This window comes from Chlorocebus sabaeus, chromosome 11 (genome assembly GCF_047675955.1).
Source record: "Chlorocebus sabaeus isolate Y175 chromosome 11, mChlSab1.0.hap1, whole genome shotgun sequence".
Classification (NCBI taxonomy): Eukaryota; Metazoa; Chordata; class Mammalia; order Primates; family Cercopithecidae; genus Chlorocebus; species Chlorocebus sabaeus.
Genome location: NC_132914.1, coordinates 47,712,848 through 47,737,122, shown reverse-complemented (window position 1 = coordinate 47,737,122; position 24,275 = coordinate 47,712,848). Strand labels below are relative to the sequence as shown.

Genomic DNA, 24,275 nt, shown 5'->3' with positions numbered 1-24,275 from the left:
GAAATTTTATATCTCTTGACCAATATCTCCCTAATCTCCCTCCTCCAAATCTGTGATCTTTCTTTCTTTTTTTTTTTTTTTTAGCTTAAGGACCAATGTGACAGTAAGTGCTCTTTCCTTTAAACCACAGCGCTTCTTGTATGCTCCAGCCAGTATTTTTCCAAATTGAGGGGAGCCATACGTTGTTAAGTAGTAAGTTCTGAGTACGTTGCATATAGTAAGGATGAGCAGAGTTTTCATTACCCGGTTGTAATGTAAAATGTATTTCTCACTGTGGGTCCAGATTTTTAAAAAAGCATGAAAGCTCCTGTGCTAGCACAATGCCAAGTTCTAAATAACGTTTATTAAATGGAATTATAGTATTTTATTTTCATTTTGTATTTATTTTTGTTTCCTCGAGCTATCGCCTCCATTCGTAGCTACTGGACAGCAGAGACCATACCATCTTTATTTTTCCGATTCCCAGTGGAGTGCCTGTGATGATGTGGGCTCACTTAATATGTGTCAAATAAAAGTCTGAATGGATACATCAGTGGAAGGGATAATATATCTCAGTGAATGTGCTTGAAAATAACTGCTGTTCTAACTCCTGGTATTCTTCCGATTCTACTGAGACTTAACATTGTTCAATTAATCGTTTCCAAGGGCCCTAATCCCGCAGACAGTGAGACCAAGAATAATTTGCACTTAAGAAGTACCACTTGCCCTTAGGCAATATGGCATCCTGAATGACTTCAGGAAAGGGCACCGCAAAAAAAAAACCAAACCGTTGACATTAGTCAAAATGGCCATCTTTGGCTTCGCTTTCTCAGAATGCGCATGCCCATTCCCGTTCCCGACACCTCTGCGTGTCCCTGACGCGTACGTCACACCGTAGAGGGACGGCGCGGGAGGAATAAATTTCTCTGTGATTGGTTGGTGAAGGATTTCAAACGGGAGCTGGCGGCGCGTCGCTGCTCTGCTCTGCTCTGCCGTTGGGTGAGGCGCGGAGCGAAGTGAAGGGCGGCCCAGGTGGGGCCAGGCTGACTGAAGTGAGTAGTCGGGGTGCCAGACCAAGTTCGTCTGGCGCTGGATTGTGGTAGGAAGCAGAGCGTTCGTGTGGTGAGCCGTGGACGCCGCGGGGGTCCGGGACAGCGGAACAGGCCGGCAGCCACAGCCTGTCCACTCGGGCTTTTCTGGGGCGGGGGTCGGGGCAGGCCGAATGGACGCAGCCTGGGAGGGTAGGGGGCTTCTGTCTTGGCGCCGGGTTTTGTGGAAAGCCGGAGGCGTCTTTTTGAGGTGATGGCTGGAGCGGGGCAGGAGCCATCCCGCAGAAGAGTTTCTCAGTCAAATACGAGTTTAAGAGTGGTTGGAATGACACCCCATCTTTTTCGAAGGGGAGCGCCCTGGTGTTTGAGAGACCCGGGTGGCCTGCAGTGGAGCCCCTCTCCTCAGTGGGTCGCGTGTGTCTAGGGATGCAGGCCGAGGCAATGACATCTTGTCCTTCTCATCCTAATTCTTAGCCTCAGTGACAACGAGGCCTTACTTGTGCACTTTCACGTATATTTCTCTTCACAGGATTTCATTCGTAGGCCGAAAGGTGTGTGTAGGAAAAGTGGGGGTAGGTGGGGAGATAAGCCTTTTTCTTTTCTTTCTTTCTTTTTTTTTTTTTTTTAAGCATTATCTTTCTCTCGAATGTGTCGGGTAAATAAGCTTTCCGAGTTATTGTAGGTGTTTAGAGAAGGCGCCTTTCCTGTAGCTTAATCATTCAATAGGTATTTATTTTTTGGAGGGGATTTAAAAATTTTTTTTTGTATATTTAGGGGGTACAGGTGCAGATTTCTTACATGCATATATTGCGTCGTGGTGAGGTCTGGGTTCTTAGGGTCCCCATCACTCAAATAGTGAACATTGTACCCAATACGTAGTTTTTCAACCCTCAGCTCCCGCTTCCACCTTCCCATCTTTTGTAGTCTCCAGTGTGTATTATTCCACTCTATATCTGTGTACCCATTGATTAGCTTCCACTTATAAGTGAGAACATGCGGTATTTGACATTCTGAGTTATTTCACTGAGGATAATGGCCTCCAGTTCTATCCATGTTGCTGCAAAAGATGTGATTTCATTCTTTTTTATGGCTGAGTAGTATTCTGTGGTGTATGTCTGTCTATTTATATATCACATTTTCTTTATCCAGTCCTCCGTTGATGAACACTTAGGTTGATACTGTGTCTTTGCTGTTGTAAATTCTGCTGTGATAAACATATGAGTGCAGGGGTCTTTTTGATATACTGATTTCTTACCCTTATACCCATTAGTGGGATTGCTGGATCCAATGGTAGTTCTATTTTTAGTTCTTTGAGAAATCTCCATACTGTTTTCCATAAAAGTTGTACTAGCTTACTTTCTTTTTTCTTTTTTGAGACTGAGTCTTGCTCTGTGGCCCAGGCTGAAGTGCAGTGGTGCGATCTCGGCTTACTGCAAACTCTGCCTCCCGGGTTCAAGTGATTCTCCTGCCTCAGCCTCCGGAGTAGCTGGAATTGCAGGTGTGCACCACCATGCCTGGCTAATTTTTTGTTTCTAATAGAGATACGGTTTCACCATGTTGGCCAGGCTGGTCTTGAACTCCTGGCCTCATGTGATCAGCCTGCCTTGGCCTGCCAAAGTGCTGGGATTAGAGGTGTCAGCCACCGTACCCGGTCTGCTTACTTTCATTCAATAGGTATTTCTTAAGTGCAAAGTGTAAGTAGAAGACAGTCTTATTTGGTCTTAAAGAATGTGCAGTTAATTTGGGGTAATAGAACTTTAGATAACTAGTGAGTCTAGTAAGCCTATATATACACTGTTGAGAGTACTGTACATTAGTACATCCCTTTTAGAAAACATTTTGGCACTATTAGGAGCCATATAATGGTTTTTACACCCTAATATAGCAATCCTAGTCTTGGAAATCTATTCTAAGGAACACAGTCACCTGAAGAAAAATATTGTCCATAGGAATGCTCAATTCATTTATTCCCCAAATATTTATTAGTCATTTACCAAATGTCGGGTACTGTTCTAGGCATCAGGGAAGAAAACACACAAATCTCTGCTTTCTTGGAACTTAAGCTAGAGGGGAAACAGACAATAAACTGAATAAATATGTAAATATGTTAGATGGAGAGAAGTACTTTGGAACAAAGTAAAGCAGGGTAATGTTAGAGAAAGGCTGCCATTTACAATAGGATGATTGGAAAGACCTCACTGAGAAAGTGGCATTTGAGTAAAGATATTTGAGGTGAGAGAATGACCATGCAAGAGATTCCAGGCAGAGGTAAGTGAAAAACTGGAAATGACCTAAACGTCCAAAGAAGAGAATAGTTAAACAGTTGTTCATCAACTCTTTAGAACTTAATGGAAACATGATAAAAAGAAGCAAAACACAAAATTATATGTAATGTATGACTGTAACACCATGAAATATGAGTATATAATGGACAAAGATTAAATCAGGTGGTACATATAGTTGTTTAGGGTAGTGAGATTTTTGTTTTGCTATTAATTTTTTTTTTTTTTTGGTAGACAGAGTTTCACTCTTGTTGCCCAGGCTGGAGTGCAATGAAGTAATCTTGGGTCACCGCAACCTCCACCTCCTGGGTTCAAGCGATTCTCCTGCCTCAGCCTCCCGAGTAGCTGGGATTACAGGCATGCACCACCATAGCCGGCTAATTTTGTATTTTTAGTAGAGATGGGGTTTCTCCATGTTGGTCAGGCTGGTCTCGAACTCCCAACCTCAGGTGAACCACCTGCCTTGGCCTCCCAAAGTGCTGCGATTACAAGTGTGAGTTATTGCACCTGGCCTGTTTTACTGTTAATTTTTTTGAACATAGAAGATTAATAATAAACAGTATTTTTGTATCTGCTAAATGAATGTTATAGATAATAAAGGAAATCATTTTGGACTGAAATGGTTAGGGAAGGCTTCAGTGAATTGGTGAGACTTATTCTAGACCTTGAAGGATGGAAGACCAGAATAGGAAGAATTCACAGAGAAAAAAAGAGGTATTTAGTATGCTGAACTGATAGTAATTTTCTGAAAAATCACAATTCAAATCTTCCCTTAGTCTTCATTCATGCTGGATTGAGAACATTTTGTTTAACTCTCTGCAAGTGATTTGCTTATAAAGAACATTTGGTTTCAAGATAATCCTTCTGCCCGCCAGTTGTATTAGAGACTTTTGATACAGTGAAGCAGAAGCTGGACATTTCAGGAAAAGAATTGTCTTCACATTGTCCTCAAATATGTTCCTGTGACAGGATCTTAAAGTACTGAGATTATCTTTGAGAATGGTTTTCCTTGACAGCAAGGAATCTATATTGTTGATTTCTTGGAAATCTCCAGATTTAGCAATGTTTGTGGGAAAGTTTTTCATTAAAACACTTTCCTGAAAAACTCCAACAGCCTTTCATTGCTTTGTCTTAAAATATTTAACACCCTTGATGCATCTAAAAAACCTGATATATAGGTCTCTTAATAATGTTGTTTGAAGGAGGAGGAAGAAGAGGATAGAGACTTTTCCCAGGATACCCTGCAGTAAGATCTGTAATAGTCTGTTATTCTGAAGGACGATATCTGTCTCTTGGCTGGGTGATTGAAATTAAATTGGGGGCTCAAAGCAATCACATCCAGCTGAGACTCTTTGATGGTGTTGCCAAATTGCCCCCTTAGGGATACTCACAGATTGGGAATCTGTAACATAGTGACTTCTCCACCTCTGGGGCTCCCCATCAATAACAACTGAGATTCTCTAACACCTTTTGGTTTAAAGTGCTCCACAAACTGATTTTCTTGCTGCACATAGGGATAGTTTCAGCTTTCCCGAAAGGCAGCAGTCTCTGTTGTGGAAAGTGACAGCTGTTTTACAGCTGCAAAAGCAATGTACTACAATATGACTTTGTTTTTGTTTCCTTTCACATTAGTGTATCTCCTAGCTATGGACTAAATAATACATGGGGGGAAATAAACAAATATTCATGAGGGTGAAAATGTGACCCAGCAGGAAAATTACAACTATTTTCAATTGACGTTGAATAGGGTGAGTAAATTTTAGCTTTTTGAGTTACAATTTGGCTGAGATATCAGAGTTAGTACTGATATAGAAAGATATTTTTGTCATCTATAAATAATTCCTGAGAGTCACTTCTGTAGAATGTTAATAAAAATATATGGTCCCCTAGCATATAAAGAGAAGAGGATTATATTCTGCTAGTGCAATTTTTGGATTACCCTAAGTAAATCTATGTTAGAGGAAAAAATAACTCTTCAGAAACAGCAAACCTCATCTAGAATAGCTTGTTTAAAAGCCCAGACCTGGTCGAATTTTGCTGTTTCCTTGATTCTTCTTGGTCTGGATTCCAGCTATAATTTATGTTTTATATGTGTTGCTGTTTGTATGACATGACTTGGGGGAGGTCTCTGAGTAGGTCTGCAACATATATGGTCTAATTGATATTTTTGTAACATATCATTTCTTCCATATGTTGGGTTGGAGAGAATATGGATTTTGGACTCAGACCTGGGTTTCAATAAGAGCTCGACATTTATTAGTCAATTTAAGGTCTCTGGCCTTAGTTGCCCATTGTCTGTAAAATGGAGATAATTAAGTTAGTGAGGCCAGGCATGGTGGCTCACGCCTGTAATCCCAGCACTTTGGGAGGCAGAGGCAAGCAGATTGCTAGAGGTCAGGAGTTCGAGACCAGCCTGGCCAACATGGTGAAACTCAGTCTCTACTAAAAATACAAAAAAAATTAGCAGGGCATGGTGGTAGGCACCTCTAATCCCAGCTACTCAGGAGGCTGAGGCAGGAGAATCGCTTGAACCCTGAAAACGGAAGTTGCAGTGAACCAAGGTGGCACCATTGCAGTCCAGCCTGGGTGACGGAGCATGACTCCATCTCAAAAAGAAGTCAAATTCACTTAAAGAAAAAGTATATGTGAAGTGTCTAGTTTAGTGCCTGAATCATTTCAAAGCACCTAGTAAATACTGGATACTTTTCTTTCTAATTGTATAGCACTATTTTAAAAAGTGGTCTAAAATTCTGAATTTAGTGATATCCTTATTTGGAGACAGCCTAGGGGGAAAAAACACCTAGATTTGAGAATCACTGTTTTAGGATGGAAGTAACAACTATCAGACCAAAACCAAACCTAAACAAAAGAAACTCACTTCAAACCAACTAAAAGATACCTTATATTTTGGTAGTAAGATTCTCAACTTATATAGTATTCTGTGAGGTAAATAGAGCAAGTGTTATTGTTTTCACTTCATAGATGAGTCTTGGAATTTAAGTGATTTACTGAAGATTATACTACTGGTAGATAGAAGAGATAAAGGTTTGTCCCAGGACTTTATTTATTTATTTATTTATTTATTTATTTATTTATTTTAAGAGAAGGGAGTCTTGTGATGATCAGGGTGGTTTCAAACTCCTAGACTCAAGTGATCCTCCTGCCTCAGCCTCCTGAGTAGCTGGGACTACAGGCACGCACCACCACACCCAGCTTGTCCCAGGACTTCTGCTCCCTCTCCCCGTTTTAACTCTTCTTTTTGCTTTAAGCTATATTACACGTTGATGTTGAGGAAGAATGGAAATTCTTTTGACCATAGCATCACAGATATCTGTGTGTGTTTCCTCTCTGAATTAACATATATCAATTTTTTTTTGTGAACATTGTATTAAATACTACATGCTTGTGTGTGTAATATAGAAGTGCCACATGTAAGGGTTTTCCCCTCAAATTTACAGTCTACTTGGGACACAGGACAGAATCATATGGTAAAGTTTAATTCAAGTGCCAAGAGTTTGTATCTGAGTGGCAACTGCCTGAAGCAGTGAGGGAAAGACTGGAGGCAGGGAGCACAATTGAAGTGAGTGGTGACAACCTGCAAGTGATGAGGGGGTGGGTATGGTAGATACATGAGAGAAGAGTACACAAGGTTTAGTGATTATGCTGTGGGAAAGGGAGGAACCAGAGGTGATTCTGAAGTTTGGAACTGAGCGACTGAGAGAATGATAAAAATAGGGAAATCAAAATTGGAAGTCAGTAGGGTGTGGGATAGGGTAGGTCAGTGAGTAGGATAGTTGATGTACATAAACAGGAAGGGTAGAACAATGTAAGGAGGCTGAGGCCAGAGAATCACTTGAACCCTGGAGGCAGAGGTTGCAGTGAGCTGAGGTGGCGCCAGTGTACTCTGGCCTGGAGGACAGAGCAAGACTGTCTCAAAAAATTTAAAAAAAAAGAACAAAAGAACAGGTTATATTGTAATTTAAGACTTAACCGCCCCCCTCCAAAAAAAAAAGCTTTTTTTTAAACAACCAGTTTTCAACATCCTAGCACCATGAAATTTTCCTTTTTGAATTCTTGGACAGATTAGAAGTTTTGCTGTGGTACTGAGCTCACTGTCTTATAGTCTCACAATATGTGAGTGAGTGCCGAGATGATAGAAAGCAATACCTTATATTAAAACTACTGATTAGAGTCTTCCATTTTTACCTCATGAGAGCCAAAGGAAATCAACATTTGAATTGCCTACCCAATGTCCTGCCCGTTTCTGTCCTGTAGCACTTAGGGTATGTTGCTTATTTCGTTATATTGTTAAATCCATGGAGTCTCCATGAATTCCACAGCTCTTCCTGCCGGTTTTAATGCTATCCTTTTAGTTTTGTTCTTAGTTTACAGAAAGATCTTTGTAATACATTTGTTGGTCTGGTTGCTTAGCAGCTTGCTGTGATTATGTAGCTTGGAACAGATACTTGCCATTTGAAAATCTTGGTTTCCGGCCCTGATTCAGGTATATATTGCATCCAGGCTTGGAACTGAAAACTTTTTTTCTATTATAGCAATTATCATATGAATATAAATGAATAATTCTGCAGCACTTAATAGAAAATATCTTACGTTTATATATTCTTTTTTTTTTCTTTTGCTCTGGCACCCAGACTGGAGTGCAGTGGCACCATCTCAGCTCATTGCAACCTCTGCCTCCCAGGTTCAAGCAATCCTCCTGCCTCAGCCTCCCAAGTAGCTGGGATTACAGGCACACATCACTGTGCCCAGCTAATTTTTGTGTTTTTACTAGAGACAGGGTTTCGCCATGTTGGCCCAGGCTGGTCTCGAACTCCTGACCTCAAGTGATCCACCCACCTTGGCCTCCCAAAGTGCTGGGATTATAGGTGTGAGCCACCGTGCCCAGCCTATGTTCATATATTCTTTGTCCTTTGTGCTTTTTAATATATTTTTTCTTGCTCTCATAGCTTGTGGTACAATCTTATAAACATTGCAAAATCACTAACCCTTCATAAGAGTTCTTAAAATTTTATTTAGGAAATAAGGACCTGGACTAGAATGTTGAAGCATTGGTTAAGAGAAACATAAGAATCCTTTAATGGTATTTCTGAGGACATTACATTTCTAATGAAATTTGACTTTTTATTTCATTTCCTTGATAGTTTTCATAACATCCAGTTAATGTGTTTCTTTCTTGACTGTTAAGTGAAGATCTTATTTCCTCAAAGTGTTCCCAGTTAAAGTCTATTTGGAATATAACTGCCTGTAATGACACTGTTTTTTCTATAGTATCAGCAGGCCTTTGGGGGGAAATACGAAGCCTGAAATTCACTATACAGAACACAGTAGCAAATGATTTTTGCTTTGCCCTTCGAACTGTGAAGGTGGTGTATTGTCTCTCTGATGCCAGAATGTGGTACAACATAATGCTTTGCCTCTACTTAGTATAAATTTGTTAGACGTCGTTCCTCCACGCAGCCCAGCAGAGAGCCCTGCATTACAGAAATAATTCTTGTGCTGCTGAGCTGGCGATTTTCCCACTTAATCATTCGTGTGACGTCATCTGTGCTGTTGGTAGGAAATGTGCTGACCATGTCCTGCATTTTAAAAGGCAGTTGCAACAGGGGCATTAGCTAAAAATGAAATTAAAAATAGATATTTTAAGTTACATTGTAGGTCTTCAAGGCCCACAAGGAATAAACTGGCAAAAGTATTATATTAATCAATAGGTTTGACTTGAAGAACCACATTTTGTTGTTGGTCAGTCACTTAGTAATCAACTGACATGCTTTTTCCTATTTGTTTTCTGCTACAAAGTGATTGGAGGGGCTGTTATATTCAAAGGTCTGAAATGGTTTTCTAATTTTAAGATGAGTCTTAAATATTCCAAGTTTGTTTTTATAATAAGAATCACACAAAACATCTGTTGTTAGCTTGAGATTCTTATAATGGTAGTTATAAATGGAAGAGTCCAGATGTTGGTCACTGATGGCTGGATTGCTATAGAATCTTCTGTCGTGGGTGAGAAGGCAGGACCCCTAATGTATATTTGATTTCTTGGCAGAAAGATGGATACTATGATGCTGAATATGCGGAATCTGTTTGAGCAGCTTGTGCGCCGGGCAGAGATTCTCAGTGAAGGAAATGAACTCCGTAAGTCATTCTGAGCTGGCCTGTCCAAAAGGAAAAACAGATTTCAAATTTGGGATTTTTACAAAGCTGAAGTATTTTCCAGTCTTAAAGTTGTTTTTCATTTGGGTTACCTAAAAATAAAGCAGTGGTCACTTACGTGGTCAAAGCCTAACAGGCACTCATTCTAAATGGTCACTAAAATTCTTTTCTATAGCTGCTCTTAATAGGTTTTAGCCAGGCTTTTTTATTATCTTTATTTATTTTTTTGAGATGGAGTCTCTCTCTGTCACCCAGGCTGGAGCGCAGTGGCGACATCGCGGCTCACTGCAACCTCTGCTCCCCAGGTTCAAGCAATTCCCTGTCTCAGCCTCTCGAGTAGCGGGGATTACAGGCACATGCTACCAAGCCCGGCTAATTTTTTGTATTTTTAGTAGAGACAGGGTTTTGCATGTTAACCAGGCTATTCTCAAACTCCTCACCTCAGGTGATCCGCCTGCCTCGGCCTCCCAAAGTGCTGGGATTACAGGCATCAGCCACTGTGCCCGGCTGCTTTTTTATTATCAAGATTCTTTTTCTGCTGAATAGTTGGCACTATTTTCTGTGCCATGAACTGGGAAAAATTTACTAGGATATTGCTTTTTTCTTTAGAGTGGTAGTTGGCTATACATTTTATCCTGGATTTTCTTTGTGTTCTATAAAAGCATTTTCAGTTGAAGTGGGAAAAAGTCATAATTTCTTCTTTCTTTTTTCTTTTTTTTTTTTTTTTTTAAAGAATGTCATTCTGTCTCCCAGGTTGCACCACCATGCCCTGCTACTTTTTCAAAATTTTTTATAGAGATAAGGTCTCCCTATTTCACCCAGGCTGGTGTCCACCTCTTGGCCTCAAGCAATCCTCTCACTTTTGCCTCCCAAAGTGCTGGGATTATAGGCATGAGCCACCAGGCCCAGTCCACAATTTCTTTTTGAAGGAGATACTAGGCATCTGCTTTCACCTAATTCATATATTTGATGCTGAGTAATTAATGATTGAGAGCCAAGTTTGGTAGCTTGCACCTGTAATCCCAGCTACTCAGGAGGCTGAGGCAGGAGAATCACTTGATGCCAGGAGTTTGAGACCAGCTTGGGCAACATAGCAAGACTGTTTCTGAAAACATTAGCGGTCGGGCATAGTGGCTCATGCCTATAATCTTAGCACTTTGTAGGGCTGAGATGAGTGGATCGATTGAGTCCAGGAGTTTGAGACTAGCCTGGGCAACATGGCAAAACCCCATCTCTGGTTTTATTTTTTTTTGAGATGGAATATCACTCTGTCACCCAGGTTGGAGTGCAGTGGCGTGATCTTGGCTCACTGCAACCTCCACCTTCTGGGCTCAAGCAATTTTCCTGCCTCAGCCTCCCAGGTAGCTGGGATTATAAGCGTCCGCCACCACACTCAGCTAATTTTTATATTTTTAGTAGAGATGGGGTTTTGTCATGTTGGCCGGGCTGGTCTTGAACTCCTGACCTCAAATGATCCACCCACCACAGCCTCCTCCCAAAGTGCTGGGATTACAGGTTTGAGCGCCTGATCACAAAAACCCCATCTCTACAGAAAAAAAAAAGAAAATGAAAATGAAAAAGCTGGTGTGGTGGCATGCTCCTGTGCTCCCAGCTACCTCGGAGGCTGAGGTGGGAGGATTGCTGGGAAGGCGGAGGTTGCAGTGAGCTGAGATCACACTCGTGTACTCCAACCTAGGACAGAGTGAGACCCTATTTCAAAACAAAAGAATTAGCTGGGTGTGGTGACACACGCCTATGGTCCCAGATACTCAGGAGGCTGAAGGATCGCTTGAGCCCAGGAGTTTGAGGCTACAGTGAACTATGATTGTGCCACTGCACTCCAGCCTGGGTGACAGAGTGAGACTCCATCTCCCCGGGGGAAAGAATAAAGGATTGAGATGGGGTGGCGAACTGGGGAGAAAAAGGAGGTGCTAATAGAGGAACCGTCTGGGAAATAAATTAGCAAGAAAGAAAAATGGGGCTGATGGTACTGACGTGATCTAAGGGAATTATTCTATACCAGCTTCTCTTTGTATTACCATCCTCTCCTATTTCAGACTTTCATTAATACCTAATTTAGTAAATGTTGTTCTCGAGTCAGCCTTACTGGTGTTAAAGTAATGTAAGAACTGTGTCTTGAACTTTTTATTTCTATAGTACTTACTGTGGTATCTTGCTTATGCCATTCAATATTTTCTTTGAATTGATTGATGTTTTTAATAGCTCTTATCCACTTACAGGCCTTTCAAAACAATATTCTATTTTCTGTCTCTAATAGCTGCTGCATGACCCTATCATCTGGTACCAGCTCAGTAACCACAATGGCATACTAATTAGGCTTTTCTTTGAGGTCACATCATCTCAGAAGATGGATTACTTTAGAGTGTGGTGGGGACTAGAGTGTGGAATAAGAGATCTTAATACTCAGGTTCATTCAGCAAATATTTTGTGAGAACCTATCAGGGCGCTTAGCATTTTTGAATTGAGGGAAAGGGATGACTAAATGGTGTTATGGGGGAAAGGGTTTGAGCTGAGCTTTAGCTGTAAGGTAGAATCCCAACAGGCAGAGATGAAAGGGGGTATTTTAGATCAGGCGACAGCCTGAGCGGAGGCCAGAAGGTGTGGGACTTGAGGGAAATAGGAGTAAGGGGGAGTGACATAATCAGAACTGTGCTTTGGGAAGATTACCCTGGCAGAGGTGTAGGCTGCATTACAGGTGGATGCTGGGAGACTGACTAGGAATGACATGGTTGTCATAGCTCAGGAAAGAGGCAATAACAGCCCTAACTGGAATGGTGGTTGTGAAGATGGAAGCAGGGAGAAATGGGTAGAAGAGATTGTGATAATAAGACCTATAGAAGGAGGCAACTGATAAAATATGGGGGCAGAGGGAAGACTGTGGTTTAGAGTGTTGATAACTAGTGTTGGCTTTTACCTGTTATTTCTGTGTCTGTTTCTCCACCTATAAAATAGGAATTTAAACATCTCTATTTTCTTTGTGAGGGTGCTATGAGGATTTGAGCATAAGTTGAGATGTTGTGAAAATACTTTGGGAAATGATTATGCCAGAAATCTCCCCCCAATATATTTATTTTTACAGAAATCCTGATTTTATTATATAAGCAAATTTTTACCTTCCCATTTATTTCTCTTATAAAATAGAGGTACATTTTACCTCCTTCTCCAAATCTCTAATTTGGAATGTTGGCTTTTTTTATTTTTTATTTTTATTTTTTGAAACAAGATTTTCACTCTTATTGCCCAGGCTGGAGTGCAATGGTACGATCTCGGCTCACCGCAACCTCCGCCTCCTGGGTTCAAAAGATTCTCCTGCCTCAGTCTCCCAAGTAGCTGGGATTACAGGCATGCGCCACCACGCCTGGCTAATTTTGTATTTTTGGTAGAGACGGGGTTTCTCCATGTTGGTCAGGCTGGTCTCGAACTGCCGACCTCAGATGATCCGTCTGCCTTGGCCTCCCAAAGTGCTGGGATTACAGGCATGAGCCACCACGCCCGGCCCTCATTTATTTATTTATTTTTGAAACAGTGTCTCACTCTGTTGCCCAGGTTGGAGTGCAGTGGCAGGATGTCGGCTCACTACAACTTCTGCCTCCCAGGTTCAAGCAATTTTCCTGCTTCAGCCTCCTGAGTAGCTGGGATTACAGGTGTCTGCCACCATACCTGGCTAATTTTTGTATTTTTAGTAGAGAAAGGGTTTCATCACGTTGGCCAGGCTGGTATTGAACTCCTGACCTCAGGTGATCCACCCACCTTGGCTCCCAAAGTGCTGGAATTACAGGCGTGAACCACCGTGCCTGGCCTAGTTTTTGTTTTTTGGAGACAAGGTCTTGCTCTGTTGCCCAGGCTGGAGTACAGTGGTGCAATCATAGCTTACTGCAGCATTGAACTCCTGGGCTCAAGCAATCCTCCTACCTCAGCCTCCTGAGTAGCTGGGACTATAGGTTTGTGCTACCACACCGGCTATTTTTTTTTTTTTTTTTTTTTTGAGATGGAAACTCACTCTGTTGTCCAGGCTGGAGTGCAGTGGCACAATCTTGGCTCACTGCAAGCTCCGCCTCACGGGTTCACGCCATTCTCCTGCGTGACTGGGACTATAGGCGCCTGCCACCACACCCGGCTAATTTTTTGTATTTTTAGTAGAGATGGGGTTTCACCGTATTAACCAGGATGGTCTCGATCTCCTGACCTCATGATCTGCCTGCCTCGTCCTCCCGAAGTACTAGGATTACAGGCGTGAGCCACCATGCCTGGCCCACACAGGCTAATTTTTATATTTATTTTTATTATTTTATTTTGAATTTTTATTATTTACTTTTTCTCCCAAACTACTGTAAGCACTACTTTTGTTTTAATTCTATTTTTTGTAGAGACAAGGTCTTGCCATGTTTTCCAGGCTGGTCTTGAACTCCTGGGCTCAGGTGATCCTCCTACCTTAGCCTCCCAAAGTGCTGGGATTATAGGTGTGAGCCAGTGCGCCTGGCAAATGTTGGCTTTTGAGGAACTAAAGTAGCCCTGTGTTTTTTAGACACTAGAATCAACTTCGTGCATCCACCCCAGTGTCTGTCCTTTTTTTCTTTTTCTTTTTTTCTTTTTTTTTTTTGAGACAGTCTCATTCTGTCGCCCAGGCTGGGGTGCAGTGGTGCGATCTCAGCTCACTACAACCTCCGTCTCCTGGGTTCAAGTGATCCTCCTGCCTCAGCCTCCCAAGTAGCTGGGATTATAGGTGCATGCCACCAAGCCTGGCTAGTTTTTGTATTTTTAGTAGCAATGTTTCACCATGTTGGCCAGGCTGGTCTTGAACTCCTGACCTCAAGTGATCCACCTGCCTTGGCCCTGCAAAGTGCTGGGATTACAGTCGTGAGCCACTGTGCCCGGCCTATACTCTTCTTAGGTCATTAGGAATTCCCCGCATGCCTAAGTATCCCTTGACTCCTTACTCTTGCCTTTCATCATTAACTTCATTCCTCTTTCTCTTTTTTGTATTGATTTTTTTTTTTTTTTGAGACAGAGTTTTTCACTCTTTGTTGCCCAGGCTGGAGTGCAGTGGTGCAATCTCGGCTCACCGCAACCTCCGCCTCCTGGGTTCAAGTGATTCTCCTGCCTCAGCCTCCCGAGTAGCTGAATTACAGGCGTGTGCCACCACGCCTGGCTAATTTTGTATTTTTAGTAGAGATGGGGTTTCTCCATGTCGGTCAGGCTGGTCTCCAACTCCCGACCTCAGGTGATCCACCTGCCCTGGCCTCCCAAAGTGCTGGGATTACAAGTGTGAGCCACCATGCTCGGCATGTATCGTTTTTTAAAAAGCTTAAGTCTGAGCCGGGCAAAGCGGCTCACACCTGTAATCCTAGCACTTTGGGAGGCCAAGGCGGGCGGATCACTTGGTCAGGAGTTCAAGACCAGCCTGACCAACGTGGTGAAACCCCTTCTCTACTAAAAATACAAAAAGTTAGCCAGGCATGGTAGTGTTTACCTGTAATCCCTGTTACTTGGGAGACTGAGGGATGAGAATCACTTGAACCCGGGAGGTGGAAGTTGCAGTCAGCCAAGATCATGTCATTGTACTACAGCCTGGGCAACAGAGTGAGATGCCGTCTCTTAAAAAAAAAAAAAAAGAGAGAGAGAGAGCTAAGTCCAAGTTACGGGAAGATCAGAATGAAAGTTAATATTTTAAAAAAGATGACTTAATAGTATATTTTGTTGTCTTGTTTTCTCCAGTCCACACAGTTTTTTATGTTCTATTTTTAATTTGTCATAAGCTGCCTGAGCTTTTTAAAAAAATATCATTTGTGTATAAATTAGGAATAAGTATAATTTAACATTTATCAGGTGCTTATTGTGTGCCAGTGACATACTAGGTTTGTACTACACTATGCACAGTATCAAATACTGAAGTATATATGATATATTGCCTGTCTTCAAGAAGATTACGGTATTTTAGTTTCAGAGACAGGATTTTTTTTCTCATGAAACAGAAGATAGTACAAGTATCAAAATACATGCTTTTGGGTAATCTAGAAAAATTTAATGTGTTGCAAACTGATTAGGAAAAGATTCACAGACCAGATGGGACTTGGTAAATGGGTATGTTAAGAAGAGTAGGTAGGGCATTCCATTTGAAGTACATAGCTTGGTCACAAGTGAGAAGGCCTCTGTTCTGTGGGCGGGGGCAGACCGGTTTAGCTAGGTGGGTATTGCATAGTGGTGGGAGGTAAGTTTGTTTAAACTGGTAAGGTGGTCTTGGATGCTGGTAAATTTAATTTGAACAGCGGCTTTTCATTCATTCATTTGTTCAACAGATATTTCAAGTGTCTACTGTGTGTTAGGCAGGTTACAACACTGGAGATAAAAGAGCAAAGGAGACATAGGGTCTTTGTCCTTAAGAAACTTAGAGAGGGTAGTGGGGAAGACAAATGGAAGAGCCTGTTCAAAGGCCTCGGGGAGTAAACGGAAAAAAAAATCAAGATTTCTGGACCCACTTAAATCTGCTTGCTGAGCTATGAACCAAATCCTGATTTTTAAATTTTAAATAAATCAAAGATAACCCTCAATTTGGAAATTTCCCTTCTCTTTCCTCCTTTTTCATAGGTGCACTTCATAGTTTAGGGTATATATAACTTTTTAAAGGAGGTACTGTAATTTGAATTTTATAAGTCTTTTTTTTTGAGACAGCATCTCACTATGTTGCCCAGGCTGGAGTGCAGTGGCACAATCTCAGCTCACTGCGACCTCTGCCTCCTGGAGTAGTTGGGATTATAGGCGCATACCACTAAGCCCAGCTAATTTTTGTGTTTAAGTAGAGACAGGGTTTCACCATGTTGGCCAGACTAGTCTTAAACTACTGGCCTCAAGTGATCTGCCCACCTCAGCCTCCCAAAGTGCTGGGATTACAGGCGAGAGCCACCATGCCCGACCTGAATTTTATAAATCTTTTAATGTGCACTTTATGAAAGGCAGGTACCAAGCTGAATTGTGATTCACCAACTGACCAAAAACAGTGCCATGATTATTGGTCTTCAACATCAAAATTGTTTCTGATCTATAGTCCAAAATGCCTTCTGACCCGATCCTAGCAAACTTTGCTCATAGCAGAATTGTACATAAAAGTAGTGTCTTTTGGCCGGGCGTGGTGGCTTATGCGTATAATCCTAGCACTTTGGGAGGCTGAGGCGGGTGAATCACTTGAGGTCAGGAGTTTGAGACCAGCCTAGCCAACATGGTAAAACCCCATCTCTAGTTAAAATACAAAAATTAGCCGGGCATGGTGGCGTACGCCTGTAGTCCCAGTTACTCAAGAGGCTGAGGCAGGATAGTTGCTTGAACCTGGGAGGCGGAGGTTGCAATGAGCTGAGATTGTGCTACTGCACTCCAGTCTGGGTGACAGAGGAAGACTGTCTCAAGTAAAAAGTATGCTGGGCACAGTGCCTCACGCCTGTAATCCTAGCACTTTTGGAGGCCAAGGCCGGTGGATCACCTGAGGTTAGGAGTTTGAGACCAGCCTGGCCAACATAGTGAAACCCCGTCTCTACTAAAAATACAAAAATCAGCTGGGCATAGTGGCCCACACCTGTAATCCCAGTCACTCATGAGGCTGAGGCAGGAGAATTGCTTGAACCCAGGAGGCGGAGATTGCAGTGATCCAAGATTGTGCCATTGCACTTCTGCCTGGGCAACAAGAATGAAACTGTCTCAAAAAAAAAAAAAAAAAAGTAATGTCTTCTTTTTTTTTTTTCCCCCACATTTCTCACTTGCACATACAAAAAGTAATATATTAATCAGGTATGTAAATGTTCTGCTTTGGGTCTGACTTAAACTAAACTGAAGCAGTAATTTAGTAAAAGGAGTATCCTAAAGAACAAACAAACCAGCAAAATTAGGTCAGATGAAAATCTTTTGATTTTCAAAATTGTTTTTCAGTTTGGTAAATATTTTGAGTGTGTATGTATACAGTATTTAGTTTGCAAACAGATAGGTTTTTTCTTTAAAAAAAAAAAAAACCCACAAAAAAGTAGCATGTTCCAGACTAACCCAACATATTATTTCTTTTATTTATTTATTTATTTATTTATTTTTATTTTTTATTTTTTTTGAGACAGAGTCTCGCTCTGTAGCCCAGGCTGGAGTGCAGTGGCGCAATCTCAGCTCACTGCAAGCTCCACCTCCCGGGTTCACGCCATTCTCCTACCTCAGCCTCCCGAGTAGCTGGGACTACAGGCACCCGCCACTGCGCCCGGCTAATTTTTTTCTATTTTTTAGTAGAGACGGGGTTTCACCATGGTCTCGATCTCCTGACCTTGTGATCCACCCGCCTCGGCCTCCCAAAGTGCTGGGATTACAGGCGTGAGCCACCGCGCCCAGCCCGTATTATTTCTTAAAACTATTTGAATTGTAATACTTTATTTATTTATTTTTGAGACGGAGTCTCTATTGTCCAGGCTGGAGTGCAGTTGCACGATCTCAGCTCTCTTCGAGCTCCGCCTCCCAGGTTCACGCCATTCTCCTGCCTCAGCTTCCCGAGTAGCTGGGACTACAGGCGCCCGCCACCATGCCCGGCTAATTTTTTTGTATTTTTAGTAGAGACGGGGTTTCACCATGTTAGCCAGGATGGTCTTGATCTCCTGATCTCGTGATCCGTCCGCCTCAGCCTCCCAAAGTGCTGGGATTACAGGTGTGAGTCACCATGCCCAGCCATACTTTTTTTTTTATTGTTGATATTTGCATTGTTTAAGATAATTAGGTCATAATAACCTATTTTGCTGAAATTTGTTGTTTGCTAAAAACTAAAGTTTCCTTAATGACTTGGTTTCTCTGGAACAAATTGGTATCCTAATTTGTAAGTTCGATATTTGGTCAAATTATTAAAATCGTTTAAAAAGGACTATGTATTGTTTCTGTGCTCTTAGGTTAAATTCATATGGGAAAAGTGCCCTTACTACCTAAGAATCTGCTAACTGTGTGTGAATTTGGCCTAGTTTCAGCTGTAAACTGGGTTAGTTTGACCAGCAGCAGATGTACACCTTGAGACCTTCTTCCTTGATGTTGGTGGAGAGTGATCCTTAGAGATAGATGGAGGTTAACTAGAAAATGGTAATGCACTTTTGCAGATACATTGCAGAAGAACAGCTTTGCCAATAGCAGGAGATAAGAATGAATGCCACCAGGGTTATCTTCTTCCTTTGAGATGCTGCCTTGGAAGTGATGCTCTCTTTGCAGACATTTGAAGAGACTTCACATTGTGCTATCAGGGATGTTCTGAAAGCTAGTATGATCTTCTCTTCCTCTTTTTTTTTTTTTCAACTGGAATGTTTACATACCCTTCAGGGCAGTGTTAAACAGCAAAAGCAAATTGGCTTTTTACTTTCAAATCAATATTTGTATAATTATATAGCCAAACAGAATTGTAGGTCTAGACATCTGTAATATTAATCTACATCTACTGGAGCATATTACAGCAGTTACATTTGAATTTGCTGTTTAACATCTCTCTGGTGCAGCAATGCGTGACTGTAAAGGAAGCTGTTTTTGTTTTATAGCTATAACTGTCCTGGTGTGTGACAGCTGCCTCAAAGGTATCCCCCTTTGATTGCCTTCTGTTTAGGAGCTTTCAGTGTTAGTGTTACATCTGGAGCCAGGTGACTAATGAGTTACATATTCCATAGCAGATGCCACTGGCTAAGCCAAAAGTAAGTGGCCTATCGAAATAGGAATTGCTACCCACAAAGTTCTCATCAGAGTGATAAATATATCCAAGATCTGCACCCGGTTATTTTCAGCTGGATTTGCCCATAGTTCAGCTAGTTCCTTAATTATGAATTTCAAATAAAGCTAACCGTAGGACTCATTTATTAGAGCAATTATACTGTTTGGTGCTTGAATTATTAAAGATTCCCTGTTTCCTCAGAATTTATCCAGTTGGCGAAGGACTTTGAGGATTTCCGTAAAAAGTGGCAGAGGACTGACCATGAGCTGGGGAAATACAAGGATCTTTTGATGAAAGCAGAGACTGAGCGAAGTGCTCTGGACGTTAAGCTGAAGCATGCACGTAATCAGGTGGATGTAGAGATCAAACGGAGACAGAGAGCTGAGGCTGACTGCGAAAAACTGGTGTGTATTGTTTTCCATGCTAGAACAGTGATGATGCGGGATGGGGAAAGCATTGTCTGACAGTTTCCACTTGCCAAATATACCTAGTTTCTTCTTTCACATTAAAGAACTGAAAGTGACCTGTTCTTTAACAGCTTGCCCATGATTAGAGCTGAAATTGCAGACTAGGAATCTTGTTCTTCGTAATTTGAAATTTAAATGTTTTTGTCATTTAGACTTGAAACTATTACTTAACAGACAGATTTCAAATGAGAACTTAAAGAATCAGAGGAAAAGGGAGGGAGATCCTAACGTACTTGATCTGTCACAAGATATTAGCCATCCTTCATTGTTTATTTTAAGTGCTACCCGGAATATCCATCCTTATATGAGTAGCTGGTACTTTGTCATTCATACAGGCAAAACAACTGTGACTCTTTTCATCACCGCTCTCTAATTCAGAGTAAAAGGTTAGATGTATTCAACCAGTTGAGCAATGTGACTGACACAGAACACTACCATTTTTATGTGTCAGGATGGGTCATAGTGCAAAAGAAAGCCTTTACTGAGAGGGACTAATCCATCTTGGTATACAGTGTTAGATGCCTCAGTAAACTCAAATTGTCTGGTTCCAGTGCTTTATAACTTTGTATCCATTTTAATGCATTTTGCTCCACTACTTAGAGAGGTGGGTGGCTGCTTTGATCCGTAGAAGCCAATATTTGTTCTAATAAAATGACACTAAAGTGTTTTTGCTATGTGAAATCTATTTTGGGACTCTCATTTTGCATTATTCTTCTCTTGGATTAGCAGGTTAATCCAAAAGTCTTGTAGCAGAAACTTCGCTATTCTAGATGTAGTTCATTTTGCCAGTCAGAAATCAGAGACACAATCTGGGTTTGATGTGAATTAATATGCTATTGGTGTAGCAGCCTTCCTAAAGGCCCATTTGCATAATGCTGTATTTTAATGTCTTCTGGTCTGCCCGTCCCATAAATTTGAGGTGAAGCTTTCTCCCCTGGCTAGTTATGATGCTTTACTCTGCTTTGGTCTGTAGGAACGACAGATTCAGCTGATTCGAGAGATGCTCATGTGTGACACATCTGGCAGCATTCAACTAAGCGAGGAGCAAAAATCAGCTCTGGCTTTTCTCAACAGAGGCCAACCATCCAGCAGCAATACTGGGAACAAAAGGTGGAGGAACTGCATCTGTTGTTATCCGATCACAAGCAACACAGCTGTCAGATATTCTTGTTATCTGAATTCTTAAATATACTGCTTCTAGAATGTGTGCTTAAAAAGGCAGAAAAAGATTTTGGGGGGAAGAGTAGGTGGGGAATAAAGGCACAGGGACGTCCCTATTTATTTTATTTTTAAATCTTTCCTAAGGATGTTGTTTCGCCATGGATAAAATTTTGATATTGGTGCTAAATTGTGCATCAATAACTAATCTTGTGCATTGCTAAGAAACCCAAAGGTGAAAGTGGCAGTTCAGCAATACTTTCAGTGTTTACTCTCCAGAGAGCTCTTATAGCTCTTCTGGTTTAGAAAGGCCTCTGTGAGCCAAGATGAGACAATAATTTTGGTTCCACTGCACCACTGTTTAAAATAGTCTCAACCAGGCTTTGAATTTAACATCCCCAGTACAATACGTAGGGAAAGGTCAGCTATTTGTTTTGTTGCCTGGTTGTTTTATGGGGAATCTTTATAACTAAGAAGACGTACAGGCTTAATTTCTTAAAAAGTCAGTGCTGGGTAATACTCTCGTTTGTAGAAACTAGCATAGTTGGGATCTAATTAAACTTCATTCCCTTGATTTTGTGAATTTTGAGTAACCTGTAATACAAACTCAATAGAGAATTGCACCCATAACCCTGACTAACTTTCAACTGCTGTTATAAGGTCTTTGCTGAAAAAGCAACTGTGCTGCACCTGTACTCATGCACACATACTCCTCCGTGGAAACCATACAAAGTAGCCTACCACAGGGTTTGAGATTGTAGTTGTCTCTATAGTGAAGATTTTGCTATGAAATTAACTGATTACCTGACCAGTAGGACTTGTTCTGAATGTTGGTGAATTTTACATTCCACAGTCTACTATGTCTAACATTGTATTGTTTCACTGATCTAGACTATCAACCATTGATGAATCTGGTTCCATTTTATCAGATATCAGCTTTGACAAGACTGATGAATCACTGGTAATAAACATTTGATCTCTGAGAATTGCCTACTTTTCTTACCTCTGCTTCCCCAGAAATATCTCTCCTGTTCTCTCTTCTGAACATCTTATATTACTATTTTATTAGTTGATGTGTTACAGATTCTGAGCTAGCAATTTAAAATGTAAATCCACTTGAGCTATAAGAGACTGGCTTTTGTATTAGTTTCTGAAGTGAGAATATAGAATTCAGAATTTGGCATGAGTTGAGTTCATTTAATAGATCTCTGTGTGCCACTTGTACTAATTGATTATATTTTGACTTATTAAAGCCCAGCTAGTAATGAAGATATTAGCAAGACTGTATGTCGGCAGCGTTTATTTGCCGCTCTTAAATAGATTTGTGCCTTATTTCTGAATTAGTTTGGTTCTTGGGGAAAGCATAGTCGTACTTCACAATTAGAAGGAAACCAAGGTTTTGGGATTTCACCCAGAAAAGTGTGATTAGAGTTTCTAGGCACTGTATAATGCTTTCATCAACAATGGTTAACATGTTAAACTATTTGTTGCCCTGCTTTTATGGGGCGGCCACTTCTTTTTACTTATAGTGATGCTTCTGCATAAAAGGTCATCTCCTGATACAGTCTTTGATATAGTTCATTGATTTATGCATCTTTTCTGTTGCTAGCTGAAAACTAGCAAACAAAACAAATCAGGATGTTTTTGGTGACTGGTTTTCTGATATAGCAAAACAAGTGACAACTACTTATTACATGGCTAGGAGTTTTCTGTTCAAATTCAGTATTTGACCAGGGAAAATATGGCCATTTTATAGATAAAAATATTAGGCATCATCTTTTTCAAATAGGGAATGATATAGTGGAGGTCTCGAATATATGATAAAACTAGATCATATTATCAGTTGATTTTTGAGCTAGACCTACGTATGATATGATATTTGTTGTAACTGAAGCTGAATCAAACAACCAGTAACTAAATTACTGGACCATGAATTGGGGAAGTTAAATTTATTTAGCTAAGCTATTATTTGCTCTATACCACTATTTCTAGATAATGTTTTCAGGGATAATCAGGAGTAAGGAAATCACAGATAACTACTAAAATGAATGCAGATAGTTAAAATAGGTGAATTGAAATGTGACCACAATAAAAGACAAATAGTTCTTTAGTGGTGAACATGTTTTCGGGCCCAAGTTCCTAAACTGTAGAACTTTTTAAGTGGCCACATTATGCAGAGTATCTAATCAGACAATGGCAGTCCCTTGGGGGCAAGAATCACATCTAACACGATCTGTATAGTGCCTAACATTCTGTAAGTTTTAAAACTAATTACAAAAATAATCAGAAATAAAGGATCAGCCACCGGAAATAATCACGGCAGAAGTTGATTCTTTAACCTTTTCTTGCCTCTGTGGTATTGATTCCTGATTTTATAATAATAGCTTCAATTTTTGAAAGAAAGCACATTAACTTACTATAGCTCTATAGCTCAAACACTTGAGACCTTCCTTTCTTTAACTCTCCCCGAATTGTACATTAGGTAGCCTGACTGACGAAGCCTTTAAAGTTCTCTGTAAATTTATTTGTACAGGGTTTAGGGAAGGCCTAACCAAAAAAAGAAATTAATACAGTGTAATTGTCAACAGGATTGGGACTCTTCTTTGGTGAAGACTTTCAAACTGAAGAAGAGAGAAAAGAGGGTATGTATGGTTTGTTTAGTCTTTTTTGTAAACATAGTATTAATAGAGTTATTTTTGCAAATTTTGCCATAATACTGCATTCCTGACTTGTTGCTCTAGCCATTGTTAAGCACATAGTACAAATGAATTCCTGCTGTGGGGACAGTATTGATATTCTCTTTTTTTTGAGATGGAGTTTTGCTCTTGTTGCCCAGGCTGAAGTGCAATGGCGCAATCTCGGCTGACTGCAACCTCCGCCTCCTGGGTTCAAGCAATTCTCCTGCCTTGGCCTCCCAAGCAGCTAGGATTGCAGGTGCCCACCACCACGCCCAGCTAATTTTTGTATTTTTAGTAGAAACGGGGTTTCACCGTGTTGGCCAGGCTGGTCTCGAACTCCTGACCTCAGGTGATCCACCTGCCTTGACCTCCCAAAGTGCTGGGATTACAGGCGTGAGCCACTGCTCCCAACCAGTATTGGTACTCTTTGAAGTAGTAACTTAGGACAGGATCCTGTCCATTTCACTGTTTAGGCTGCATTTCAATTCATTCGTACAGTGGAAAAGGATAAACTTAAGTTTGTTTTGAATTGTCATATGAATTTTTACACAGAACTTTTGTGCTCTAATATAAGCTTCAGATGAAATGCATGTATAATGGGATATATAGAGATCTATCTGTGTATGCTTGTTTAGGGTACTTAATGTGTTTCCAAGACTTCATGTCCTTAGTTAGGATTACAGCTGTACTTTTTCTGGTAGTGTCATCTAAATTTCTCCACAGCTTGCTCATTTTTTCTAGGGCACTGAGAGCATTTTTGTACAACATATTCT

General features: G+C 40.9%; 1 protein-coding gene across 5 annotated transcripts in view; it reads left to right on the top strand.

Annotated features, from left to right (window-relative positions):
* The first annotated feature begins 926 nt into the window (after positions 1 to 926).
* The window catches only part of RACGAP1 (Rac GTPase activating protein 1), a 35,615-nt gene continuing 12,266 nt past the window's right edge, over positions 927 to 24,275 (top strand). The window contains exons 1-6 of one of the 5 annotated variants that reach the window (XM_008003195.3): positions 927 to 1,031; positions 9,379 to 9,463; positions 19,401 to 19,603; positions 20,640 to 20,776; positions 21,716 to 21,785; positions 23,413 to 23,466. In XM_008003195.3, coding sequence (XP_008001386.2) covers positions 9,379 to 9,463; positions 19,401 to 19,603; positions 20,640 to 20,776; positions 21,716 to 21,785; positions 23,413 to 23,466 — 549 coding nt within the window. In that variant the 5' untranslated portion in view covers positions 927 to 1,031. Of the gene's footprint in view, positions 1,102 to 9,374; positions 9,464 to 19,400; positions 19,604 to 20,639; positions 20,777 to 21,715; positions 21,786 to 23,412; positions 23,467 to 24,275 lie in introns of all 5 variants that reach the window. The other 4 variants (XM_008003193.3, XM_008003197.3, XM_008003194.3 and 1 more) reach the window with 4 other exon arrangements.